This window comes from Diabrotica undecimpunctata, chromosome 4, assembly GCF_040954645.1.
Source record: "Diabrotica undecimpunctata isolate CICGRU chromosome 4, icDiaUnde3, whole genome shotgun sequence".
NCBI lineage: Eukaryota > Metazoa > Arthropoda > Insecta > Coleoptera > Chrysomelidae > Diabrotica > Diabrotica undecimpunctata.
Genome location: NC_092806.1, coordinates 85,511,665 through 85,525,837, shown reverse-complemented (window position 1 = coordinate 85,525,837; position 14,173 = coordinate 85,511,665). Strand labels below are relative to the sequence as shown.

Sequence of the window (14,173 nt, the reverse complement as noted above, 5' to 3'; positions counted from 1 at the left end):
GGTTTATGCAAGATGGTACACTAGAGAGAAGTAGTGGTAGTCATCCTAGGTCGTGGTAGTCATATTCCTTGGCAATGTGGTGAGATATTGATATAATTGTTTAATTAATAAAAAATCCGAAAAGAATACGTATTGTTCATTACGTAAATTGTTTACCCATTTTTATTACGACAAATAGAAACTAAAGCACAGATATTGAATAACACATATTATGTGTCTTGTTTCATAATACTTTTGCTACAAATCTAACCTGAAAGACTCAGCATTTTTACAAAAACATCATCGCTGTCCTAATAACCGATATTGTTATAAATATAGTAAACACACAGGCAATTTAGTTCAGCATAATATTAGTTCGTTAGTAAATCATAATAGTCCATTTGTTGGAGATGTAATTATAGTTACTCGTAAGCTGTAACGTAATCATATAAATAAGTAATGTCATCGATAGGTTATTCCGTGTTTATATAAGTAACCAATGAACTAGATACATCACAGTTTTATACATTATTTAACTTCTGCGACAAATAAGATGTAGTTCCATAATATACCATAAGATTTGGATATGTATCCAAAATAATATATTCATCCATTATACATTATAGCCACCACGTAGCCCCGAATTTAATCCGCTTGATTTTGGTGTATGGGGCGCATTAAAACAACGTGCCTACAAAAATCCCATAAACATTCGCAACCAACTATGGGAAGAAATAAATACTGCAGCAGTTTCTTTAGAACCAATGATGCTATTTAATATGAGACGATCTTTTATGGAATATATTTACAAATAAATAAAAAGAAAATGGTGGACATACCGAACACTTACTTTGACAAAAAGTTATGTTATTTAGTTTAACTAATTCTTAATTTGGTTTGTAAACAAAATGTTTTGATTATGACTTTAATTTAACATAAAACGTAAAATGTTTGATGTAAAATCTATTATTCTGTTATTTTGTCAAATCCTATTATTAATTATCCTGCTGATATATTTATTTTATTTAATATTTCGTTAACTATTAACTTTAGTTAAAGGTATTTTATACCAAAATTCAGAAGTATTAATGTTTTTGTCTATTTTTTCTTCGTTGCCTGGAGTAATTGCCTTAGATCAGAATTATGCAGCTGATTTTTAAAATGCGATTACATCGAAAACTGTTGAGTTTTGAAGTTATTAACAAGTATACCTTTTTTTTGTTAAAATAATGTATCTTTAACATTTTTTATCTCAAATACAGGTAACTTAAAGAGCAAAAAAGTTAAGTGCAAATTTATATCACATATGTGGCATAAGTGGCGCCCTCTATCAGTTACATTAAAGTGTGCATCAAATTATAATTTCTCATATTTAAAAGTACCCAGTTGTAAATTTGTATACATAAATGTTTACAAACATGAAAGTTATAGCGAAAAATAAAATTTTAATTTTGCACTTTAACACCCTGTATCTTTCTTAATATCAACATTTTATTAAAGCAATTTGGCTTAAATCATAATATTTTAAAGTGCAGAATCTACTGTTTCTTTTTGTACAATTACTTAAGGACCACCCTGTATACAGATGCCAGCATAAAAGGAGTAGGAGTTGTATTAAAACAAATTGATGAACACGGATGTAGCAAGCCAGTGGCATATTTTTCAAAAAAATTAATGGAAAATCAAAAGAAAAGAAGGCAATATATTTAGAATGTCTAGCATAAAAGAAGCTATAAAATATTGGCAACATCTGCTCATTGGAAAAGAGTTTATAGTATATTCAGATCACAAACCTTTAGAAAATTTAAACATAAAAGCTAGAACAGATGAAGAATTGGGAGACTTGACATTTTACTTATCTCAATATAATTTTAAAGTAAAGTATAATCCAGGAAAATATAACCAGGAAGCAGACTGTTTAAGCAGAAATCCAGTTTTAGAATCTCAAGAAAATACAGATGAAGTATTAAAAATAGTAAACCTGATCAATCTGGAAGATATAAAAATTTACCAACTCTCAAATATTGATCTGCAAAATAATAAAACTAAATACAGTTTCAAAAATGATATATATTACAAAAAGTCAAACAGAAAAGACAAAATTATTTTATCTGGAGCTTTAAGTAAAACATCAATAAAAAATGTACATAATACTAACTGTCACTTAGGAACAAACCAGATGTTAAATAAAATATCACCATTTTATACAGCCAAAAATATGACTACCAACATTAAGAAAATATGTGATAACTGTGATATCTGCATTAAAAATAAATCAAGAAGGAAACCTAACTATGGTTTAATGTCACAATTAGGACCAGCTACATATCCATTTGAAATTGTCTCCATTGACACCATTGGTGGTTTTGGAGGATCTCATTCAACAAAAAAATATCTTCATCTATTAGTAGACCATTTCTCAAGATATGCCTATTGTTTGACATCAAAAACACAAAACTCTGATGACTTCATAAAGATAATTAAAATGGTAACACAAGATCACAAAATTAAAAATGTTATGACTGATCAATATCCTGCCGTCAACTCAAAAGAATTCAAAGATTTCCTACAGATCAATAATATCAAAATGATATTTACTGCTGTTGATGCACCATTTTCAAACGGTACCAATGAAAGGTTAAATCAAACATTGGTTAATAAAATTAGATGCAAAATAAATGAAGGTGGCAGGAAAACGCATGGACAACAATTGCTCAAAAATGTGTAGAGAAATATAATGAAACTGAACACACCATCACAAAATTTGCACCAAAATATTTAATAGAAGGAGAAAATATAAGCATCCTGCCACATGAAATATCATCTAAAGTTGCACATGCTGATCTCGAACTAGATAGAACAATTGCCTTAGAAAATACAAAAAAATCACATAATTATAATAAAAAGCTGTTCGATTTACATAGGAAGGAAATTGATTTAAACATTGGGGATTTAGTATATGTGGAGAACGGTTATTTATTTATTTAGCGTATGGACTTTCTCAGTACGATAAATATACAAATACAATAATATTTACATATATATTAAATATATTATTTAAACACTAAAGATGACAGAATGAATGACACTAAATATTAATGTCCAATTTACATAGCCATTCGATTGCTTCTGGGGAACATTCCGCAAAGTCCTGGAGGTTTCCACGGTAGGCACGATTCAAGCAGTCTGAAACACAATGGCTTATGGTCTGTCTAGATTTTCCGCAATCGCACTGTGGACTTTCTGCACGACCCCACCTGAACAGCGAATCAACACATTTACCATATCCGGTACGTATACGATTAAGCCTTGCCCAAGTGGACCGGGGCAGATTTGATCCGATGAAACCCTGAGTTGGGGTGGATATCTTAATATAGTCCGATTCTACTGTTGGCATCCATCTTGTTGTCCATTGCCTATGTATATCATAGGAATTACCAATTTTTCGGGCAGATCGTATTGGAGGATTTCTCGATCTCAATCGCTGGTGCTCTTTTGAGATGTCTGGGATATCTTGATGTATTGGTAATTGTACGTTGGCTATAATTTTCTGGTACTCTCTCACTAATGCTGCTGTACGGCGTAGATCTGGTGGAGCAATATTGCTCAGAGTAGGCAGCCATCTCACTGGCGTTGGTTTTATTGTTCCAGTGATTATTCTCATGGTTTGGTTAAGTTGGACATCGATTTTGCTTGTATGTGCACTATTTAGCCATACTGGTGCACAATATTCTGCCACTGAAAAAACCAAAGCTAGAGCAGAGGTCCGAAGAGTATCTGCAGAAGCACCCCAAGTTGTTCCGGCAAGTTTTGATATTAAGTTATTTCTTGTTCTTAGTTTACCGGCTGTGTTTGTAAGATGACTTTTGAAGGTGAGTGTTCTATCAAGTGTGACGCCTAGATATTTGGGGTTGTTGTTATGTTTGATAGCTGTATCATTTAGAGTTACATTGAGAGTATCGCCCGCAAGTTGATTCGACAGGTGAAAGAGACAGGTTTCAGTTTTGCTTGTGTTAGGACGTAAGCGCCAGTTCTTAAAATAGTTACTTAGTGTAGTTAAGTCCTCGTTTAGAGCTCGTTCTCCTGCTTCTTTACTATTATCTTGGAAGCCAATGGCCAGGTCGTCAGCATAAGCAAATTTTCTTGATTTTGTTTCAGGTATATCTGCTGTATAAAGGTTAAATAATAAAGGAGCTAGCACTGAGCCTTGAGGTAAGCCGTTGTTAAGTTTTCTAACGTTACTCTGTGCATCATTCATATATACCTGAAACAATGTGTTAGTCAGTAGATTGTTTATCAGCTGACAAGTTTTGAGGCAAGGTATGATTTTCATCAGCTTATAAATAAGGCCCTCTCTCCACACAGTGTCATACGCAGCCGTGAGATCTATAAATGTTATGGCAGATTTTTCGCGTCTTTCAAAGCCAGCTTCAATAAATGTAGTTAAGGATAGCACTTGGTCACAGCAACTTCGTCCTCTTCTAAATCCAGCTTGTTCAATTGGTATCGCATCCTCAATGGTGTCACATATTCGGTTATATAAAAGTCGTTCTAGTAATTTATAACAGCAACTGAGTAAGGCAATAGGCCGGTAACTTTCAGGCAGCTTGTTGTCTTTGCCAGGCTTCTGGATTGCGATAATTTTTGTTCTTTTGAATTCTGGGGGTAGCACAGCTGTATTCACAATGTCGCTAAAGAATTTTTTGAGCCACTGTCGTGTTTTTGTACCAGTGTGGACTATAAACTCAGGATACATTTCATCGAAGCCTGCTGCTTTTCCTGTTTTAGTTTGATTAAGCGCTTCGTTTATTTTATCCAATGAGAAGGCACGTGAGTATTCTGATGTTGCGGGAGTATTTGCTTTAAGTTGTTTAAGAGCTCTTTTTACGGTAGATGTATGAGTTTTCTCAGATGGAGCTCGGGAGTTCTCAATTATTCTATTGGCTATTTTATTTGGCTCAATTGTTGATTTGTTTAAGTGTTGCGCTCTGCTTGCTTCGCCCAGTTTGCGGATCAGTCCCCATGCCTTTCGACTGGAACGTGAGAAATCAATATGTTCTACGGTAGACTTCCATTTATTAAGTCTTGTTGAGTCCAGTGACTTCAGTAAGTTGTCACCAATTTCGGGATCTTCTGATTTCAAAAATTCGTCATATAGTTTTTGGCTTTCTTCCGTCCAGCCTGGGATGTACTCCTTTCGGAAACCTCGGGGGATATGTTTTTTGGCGATAGAGATAACCATTCCTAAAAAACGGTGATAATTGTTGGCCTTTGGGTCAATGAAGCGAATGCAGGTGTCCAGCTCTTTGGTGAATTCGGGCCAATTTCCTTTATTAAAATTCCAACGGGGTCTCGGCGTGGATTCAACGATAGGAATTTGTATGCCTAGTTCGATTATGACAGGTCGATGTTGGCTGTGAGGGAAACTGGGAAGTACAGTTCGAGAGCTTGGAAGTGGTTGCATCTGTGAGTTAGTGGAAACCCAGCATAGATCAGGGTTGTAGCCTTTGCGCCATCTTCTAGAAAAGAAGGTAGTTTTATCTTTTAGACTATGGATAAGGTGAATATTATTTTCTTCGGCCCACTCCAGTAGTTTCTCCCCATTTTCATCATTGTTTTCATATCCCCATTTGTTGTGGTGACTGTTAAAGTCCCCAATGTAAACTGTAGGTTGGTTGTCTACAGCTTTTATTACATCTCCTGGCCATTTAGTTAATGGTGGTTTGTAGATGTTTTTTATGATTACGCCATTCACTTCTGTAGAGACTATGGACACATTATTTTCGCAGCTGCAGTTCGCCATCTTAGCATTTTGTATAATGTTATGCACGTAAGTTGCAGTGCCATAAATATTGCTGTAAGTGGCTCCAATCATGCTATATCCCGGAATTTTACCCCTCTTAAGAAGCTCGGTTTCCGATGGTGCGTGAGTTTCTTGAATGGTTATGACGTCAACGTTATTTTCGATTAGTAGTTTTGAAAGAAATTCGGATTTTGATCTACTAATTCCTTCTATGTTTATTTGACATATACGGAGGGTAGGCCCGATACGTCTCGTCAAATGGTGTTGATAAACACCTTTGTAGTTTTCCATATATCTATATGGAGATTCCTGTTCTTATTTTTCTTTATCGTACTGGTTGCCAGGAGAGCTCAGCGGCTAGTTTGGCGTCCAAAAATTGATAGACCATTTAGCGTTACCCAGGGTGCACCACGTGGAGGCGATCTATCATTACACCCCTGTGGAGAACGGTAACCGCCTAAATAGAAAGAAGTTAGATGAATTAAGGATTGGACCATACAAAATATTAAAGAAGATTTCCAATTCAATTTATGAAATTGATACTGGGCATAGGAAAACAGAATCAAACTTCTTTCATGTCACTAAGCTTACTCCAGTATTGAAAACAAAAATATTTAGTGAACATTCAATATTTGTTTTAAAATTTCTTCTCCAAGGGGGGGAGATGTAAAGAAAAACTATTGTTTTGTTTTCCTTTAATATTATTTCTATTTATTCTCATTTTGTTACGCCACTGTCAAAACATTAAGTTCTTCTTTTTGTTTTCATGTTAGACATACTTGTGAGGTGTTTTGACAGTGACAATTCATTAATTTTAAGATTGTCAATTGTCTGGCCATTATTACTTTTGCCTGTAATTTGTAAAATTAGAATATAAGCTTTAAATAATGTTGTTTCTTTTTAACAGGTAATGTATTTGTTAATAATTAATATTGTACAGAAAATAATAAAGTTTACTTTTTTACAGAGAAACGCAGTTGAGTTTATTTTAAAGTGTGCTGATAAAAACCTTACACATATATATATATATATATATATATATATATATATATATATATATATATATATATATATATATATATATATATATATATATATATATATATATATATATATATATATATATATATATCTACGGCATAAAGTAAACTCCGCCCATGTTAAAATTAAGGTTCAAGTGAGCTCCGTGGTGAAGTGGACACCGATATACGGAGCTCACTTGACCATTCCATAATATTGGCTGTGTCGATTCGTTAACATGTATAGTTTCATAATTTTTAAAAATTTTGTAGAGTCCATAAGTACCCCTGTATCATAAATGTATATCGCTTAGTTCACGTGTATATATTATAGGGGTCGTTCAGGTCTTTTTCTATGTATATTGGAACCATAAGTATATCGGTTTAAGTAAGCTCTGATAGTTTGGCAACTATGCGATTAAGCCGTATATTTTTAGCGTATATTCTAAACGGTTCATACGGACTCCTTAGTCCTTATTTTTGTTATCATTCATTATCATTCACGCATTTTACAGTATGTAATAGATATGTCTACTACCAAATACCTGTTTTTGTTAGGTACGTGCTTTTCTAAAAATAGCTTTATAGATACAAAAGGATTTCGTTACCAAGTTGGATGTTTTTTTCATATGCGGAAATTTCCTAATGCATTTTGTTAACGTCAGTATGTCTATATACGTTTTATTTAAGAATCCGATTAATATGAACTTGATTTATTTCATCCATCTATTGTTTTACGATATCTTGTAGCTTCTTTATTATTTTATTTCTGGTTTTGTTTGTGTACTACATATAATTCTGGATAGCTTATCTTAAAATAAATATTTAAGTGCTAAAATAGATATTTTTGTGTAAAAATGGATAGTAGTCCGCATTAAATGAAAGAATGCTTAATTTATCTAGCCAGAATATATCACTTTACCAATATTACATACTTCTGAATGGTAAAGTAATTTAGGGGTAATATGTAATCAACATAAGTGGAGTTAGTGTCCAATTTGCAATGATCTTTATAAGCAATAGCTTACTGACTGTACTCTACATGTTCAGTTTAAATAATTAAACCTTGTCCCTTCAGAAAACAGCAATTTAAATGGCAAAGTCAACTAAGAAGGTGTGAAGACTCTTTTACCACCCCACATTCACACAAGTTAACCGGTGTTTGCAGACAAGAGTCCTCCCGAGGGTTCAGATGGCGAGGATTAGCTTATGTTTTTTTTGGTATATCTTACACACGTGTTGATCTGGCCAGTTTTTTCTCGATTTTAGTCATAAAATGGGCTTGTATTCGTGGAGTACATGTTGCGAATCTAGATTTTGTTTCTTTCGTTCCTTAGCTACTTATCTTCGAATATTAGGTGTCTTGGTAGCTACGATATTGTAGAGCTTATGTATGGATGTGAGTCTTAATATCCGCTGAATTTGGATGACTAATTTATAGCTAAATCTACGTGTTAAGTATGTGTTGGTGTCATTCATACTGGCAAAGTATATTCGGCAGCAGAAGCATAGAATGCAAGCGTTTACGTTTTAAGGGTGGAAGGATGTGCTTCTCATTTTTAGCTGACAAGTTTGCGGAGAATAATACTTCTGGTCCTCAGTGTGCCTTTTAGTTTTAAACAAAGTTCTGTGAATGACTAAGTGTAATACAAACTATCTTCAAGATATTTATAGCAAGTCCAGAGTATAAGGATTTCATGACACTATTGGATGTTCAGATTTGTGAAAACGTCTGTGTTGGGGACATTAAAGTAGCACACCTGAGTTTTTCCGGGGTTTGGCTTAAAAATGATTTATAGTCTATTTTTATTGTGTTTAAGGCATGATTTAGATTTTTCTCCACTTCAACAACAAAAGTTTTTGGTTATGCAATAATAGACGTGTCGTATACATAATAAAAATCCTAGTATTTACTGGTATGGGTTGATAGTTTGTGTACATGTTATACAGTGTAGGTGCCATTACGCTACCCCAAAGGAGACCGTTCTTCTGCGTTCTCCATCTGCTATTCTTACCATTGGGAAATACCAAAAATCTTCTGTTGTGTAGGCATACGCTAGTAAAATAAGTAAGTTTATTACCTAAGGAGATATCATATAGATTTTGAAAAAATGCCCTCTTATTTAAGGTGTCGTAAGCTGCAAATTGCTGCTTAGATTGACAAATACCACTCCTCATAACTGATACCTTTCGTACCCATCTTTGCTGTGTTGGGCAAGATTTAGTATTTGTGACGTACATGATCTTCCCTGTCTGTAGCAACTTTTGTCTTTTAATTTGAGTTTTTCTTCTGTTTTATCTCTTGAGGAGTATTTTGTAAATCAAAATAAATATATTGACCGATAGCTTTTGTGGTCGTTGGAGCTTTTGCCAGGTTTAAGCAAGGCAACAACTTTGTCTTTGCTTTGTTTGTCTGCAGACTTTGGATATCAGTAACTGTTGTATTTTTGGTCCAAATGTTATAATAAGCTTTGTGCTCAGATCTTCAGTCAGTGCTTTATTATATACGTAGATAGTGGATCCAAGCTCAACATCGTTAAAAGGTTCCTTCAGCTGACTGGTTTTGTCCTCTCTCATTTTAAGTTTTCTTTGCTTCTTTGCCGGCAGAGATAGCACTTTCACATTTATTATGTGATTTTCAGCGATCAGCTTAATACCAAATACACTATTTTTTGCCCTCTATGTATTTTCTTCACTAGAAATACGTCACATTTGTGCTAAGCGCATATGTCTGATAAGGTTAAGTAAAGTAAAGTGTCTTTATCTCTAGATATGCCCTTAATATTTATAGACATAATTAGAATAATTAATCCTAAAAAGGACCGATTTGACAAAAATCATATTGAACGGATGATTCTAATTAGCCGATTAATTAATTATTTATTACCCAGGGTACAACTAATTAGGGTGGTCTTATTTGTACTAAAATTTTCGTAAAGGCTTCTCTTTTGAACCCCATAAGAAATGGCTAATTAACTTTTCATTAAAAATAATTTTACATACTCGACGATATTTCGAATCAGATTTGTATAGTACTAACTATAGTTAATATGGAGTCTCTTTGTGAAAATTAAATGAGTTTGTAATATCGGTCACAACTCATATATGAATGATAAGGACATAAACGGTTAAAATAAGTGCACAGAATTTTAACTAAATATATCGGCGCCATTGTTCAGGAGATGGATTTATCCCAGAGATTAAAGGTTACATGTATATTCCAGGTTCTATTTACGTATTTGCATTACTAAAAAAGTATATTTAAAATAAAGGCCTTAAGATATCTTTAGATTCTATGGAAATTAGAATCTATGGAAATTAGCAAATTAAAAAATACAGACATAATTCTGAATGACCAAATTGAGACAAACAGTTGTCTCAAGTATTGTTTATATTGTAAAGGTCATCGTCATAGTATAGTCAGAATGCAACAAGGTTCTGTTGGCTTTTCTGCTTTTTGTCTTCTCATTCCTATTGAAAACTTAGCCACGTAAATAACGTTTTAACAATATATGTCAATATTTCTGAAGTGCCTTTCCTAAGATAACTTTTATTAAGCCTAGTTCGTTTGAATACATGTAATGGATTTAACAGTTCCCAACAGGTAAGTATTGATTGTAAGTTGGATAAGAGTTGGTTGTACAGGCATGTGTTGATAAATATGATGGTCGGTAGGTAGTCCCATTATTTCTAAATTTGACAATTTGTTACCTCCCCTGTTGATTCGTGGACCTCCTAAGGGCATTTTTTCTCTCGGGGCATTCTCCCAGTTTAACTTGGCAATGCAGTTATTAGAAAGCCTTTGGATATAGCCAGCGTAACTTTGGCGTTGAGATTTAGTCTCTTGTATGACGTTGCTATCTTTATATATCTGTTAGACCTTGGCATTAGTTCCGGTTCGGTATCGGTTAGTATTCGGACCTTTGTAAGTTGGAAAATAATTCTGATAACTTTTCTAGTAATCCTGATCTAATTTATACCTAAGTTTTACTTACATTGTTTTGTCAGCGTTCTCGTCACATTTTCAGTCAATAGCACTGGTTTAATCACTGTTTTATATATCCTGATTTTAGGGATTTGTATTAGACTTCTGGGTTTAAAAGTGTTATGTGGGTTATATTTACATCAATTAGCTACCTGAATATTCCATTTTAGTCCTTATGTGACAGCGTTATCTACAATACCTAAAACGCTGCAATCTTTCAAAATTATATGGGTTTATTTTCACGTTATGCCCTACTCTACGTCCTCTCTCTTGTATGTTAAAGAAAATTTATTTAGTTTTCTCATTATTTACTATCAGACCGTTTTTTACTGCTAATAGCATTATTTTATAGCATTCTAATATTTAATCTATGGATTAAATCCGGATAGTAAATAGATATTTTTCACTTTCTCGGAGAAATAATATTCTAACATACAAAATCCTATTTAATTGCCAAAACCTTTCTTGCATATTATATTTACTTATAAGGGACATCAGCAATATCAGTACCATAATAAGGCGTATAGTCCTGGACTGCCTAATCGTTGGATAATTGGAAGCATGAGTGTAGCAGTATTAATGTTTTCGGGACTACTACCTGGTGTCGAGGAGCAGAGATATCAGTACCAAGTTAGTGCATATAGGAATTGTTAATTGAACTTTATTATTATTAAACAGCACTATATTTCCTAGTAAAATCGTCATGACTTTACAGTTAGACAAATTTTCGAACGTTGGTTATGGAAACATCATGTACATACCACTGGATTCCCTAGATCGACATTCAGCAAAATCCTTTTAATAATGATATGGGAGTAAAAATATAAATATTTGGAAGCTTACATCAACAAAGGATTAGATTCAGACTAAGAAATCAGGGTCGAGACAAAAAATTGTTGAGAACAATAAAAGTACGCAGGACTGCATACCTGGGACACATACTAAGGAATATAAAGTCTTCTGCAGGCCATCATGCAGGGTAGAGTCGATGGCAAAAAGGGAATAGGTAGAAAGAGGAAGTCATGGCCGCGAAATATTCGTGACTGGACAAACATGACTGAGACGAAAAAAAAAACAGAGATGAAGATAGGTGCCAAGAAACTCTGTGTTATAAAACAATTGAATAAAATACAGATTCTCGATTCAAATATTCAAAAATTCAATGAACAGCATACTAAAATAGAAATAATGTCTATTTAAAATGCAATCCATTAATGGCTCAAGGTATAAGCAGTCCTAGCATCTGCTAATGATATTGATCTTATAAGAAACTCTCTCCCGTCCGCAAACGACATCTTCAACAAAGTGAAGAGAGTACGAAAAATGTTTCACTTAAAATCAACAAAATAAAAACCAAATACAAGCGAATCGACAGAAGAAAGCAATTCAATACATCTAGATAAAATTTTTAATTGAACAACTATAATTTCGAAAGTATGGAACACTTTAAATATCTTTGATTAATAATCACGGTTAATAATAATGTCACTAAAGAAATACAAAGCATAATTCACTTCAGACCTATTTTAATACATGAATGTTTTTTAAAACAATAAGACCGAACATATTATATTATGTAATAATTGTAATAGATATGTTGGCTAGAATCAAATTACCATAAAGTCACCGAAATATTTTATCTGAGTAATGACTAACTACTGATTGCTACGTTACGTTATACGATACATTTATAGTTAAAAGCGAAATTATTAGGTGTTATGCCTCCTTATTATTTTAGTATCTGTTACACAAGTGTATCCATGTATAATATATGTGTATCTAAAGTATTATAGTAAGATATTGAATTTCCTACATTTAAAAATCGAAATATTGAAATTAGACAGTAAAAAATTATAATTTTAAGATTGATTTATAAATTATTATAATTTAAATTTTACTACTTTATGAAACAAATATTGTACATCAAAAAACGTGGTAATCGAAACATCAGAACGTACATTTATATAATAAATTTTTCACTGTTAATGTATTAAAAAAATACTAATAATTAAAAATGGACACTTGCCTTTTCCAAGCTTATAACAGACACTAACTTAAGTTTAAAAATAATTAAAGCAATTAATATAAATTACTACATAAAATATTTAACTACATTAACCAAGTATTTGTGAAATTTCGGGATGACTAAATTGATTGATATTAAAATAAATTTCAAGTTCCAAAACGTACCTGCTGTAAAATTTAAAAATCTACGACTAATCAGATTATTGGCAACATCGGAGGAGTTTAGTTGTGTACGCAAAGAAATGTATACGGATCCCAAAAGTGTTTCAACCTATTACGGAGTCCACTTAATCCGACGTGTTGGTCGGAGTCCACATAAAGCGCTACCCAAATAATAATATACACGGTGTATATTCGCCTGGAGTTAGTATAATACCGTTTTAGTACGGGGCCCACATTAACCGCTAGATCTATATATATATATATATATATATATATATATATATATATATATATATATATATATATATATATATATATATATATATATATATATATATATATATATATACAGTAAAACCTCCGTTAACCGAAATAATTGGGGGGAAGGCCGTTTCGGATAACAAGAATTTCGGTTAAAAATAACATTGTTTTTTATAATATTCTTGATCAAAGTATTGGTATTAAAAAATACTATGAGTTGATTTCGTAATGTTTTCTAATAAGTAAATCCAAAATAAAGTAATAAAATTAAGGAAAATGAACAAGTTTAACATGCTTTTTTAAAGAAATCTGCTATTTTTTTTGCGTTTTCGTTTGACAACGATGTTTCTCTCTCCCTCCATCGTTAATTTGCAGAACGTCATGAGTTTGCTTCATTCGATTGTTCGACGAAACGTAAAGCAATCTGAAAAGGACAAAACTTTATGTAATGACAACAAAAATTAAGAATCTAGTCGTGTCCCTAACTAATTAGGCCTACTGTATAAAATTCTTTCCTCTAAAGCATTGAAAATCTCGTCGACGGTCTTGTGCTGCCTGTTGCCTCTTGGGTCGTCATCTTCGTCATCTGATATGCTCAGGTTGTCTTGATAAAGAACCATATCAATGATGTCCTGGCCGATGTATTCACGTTCTGAGTCATCAGCCGCTAACCAGTCACGTATCTCTTCTTAGTTAATTTCGTCATGTCCCGGCAAATTTTTAATGAAAGGTTTAATTTCTTCTGTCGTTTTCTTACCATTTTCTTCTTCAGGATCGTCAATCAAAATCTTATCAAAAAGTTTGTTTCAGCATTTTTCCGAAGTTGAAGATTTGATCTTGGCCCACGACTCAGCTCACCAATAAAAATGTTTTATTGTTAAAGAGTTGAGAATTTCGGGAACACTTTTGAATTAATTCGTCTCCTGTAATAACAGATGT

At 32.9% G+C, this 14,173-nt stretch overlaps 1 protein-coding gene across 1 annotated transcript; it reads right to left on the bottom strand.

Moving 5' to 3' along the window:
* Positions 1-2,803: 2,803 nt before the first annotated feature.
* LOC140438768 (uncharacterized) lies at positions 2,804-6,073 on the bottom strand. Its single transcript, XM_072528417.1, has 2 exons — positions 4,546-6,073; positions 2,804-2,829 (listed from the first exon to the last, which is right to left on the bottom strand). Exons 1-2 carry the CDS (start codon positions 6,071-6,073, stop codon positions 2,804-2,806), a joined length of 1,554 nt encoding a protein of 517 aa, XP_072384518.1.
* Positions 6,074-14,173: the final 8,100 nt, after the last annotated feature.

Excerpts from the sequence above, each read along its gene's own strand:
- LOC140438768 (XM_072528417.1), bottom strand. The coding sequence starts at position 6,073 with ATGGAAAACTACAAAGGTGTTTATCAACACCATTTGACGAGACGTATC. Across the intron at positions 2,830-4,545 it reads TATTGCCTTACTCAGTTGCT|TTCGAGATCAGCATGTGCAA; the intron begins GTTATAAATTAC and ends TGTTCTATCTAG.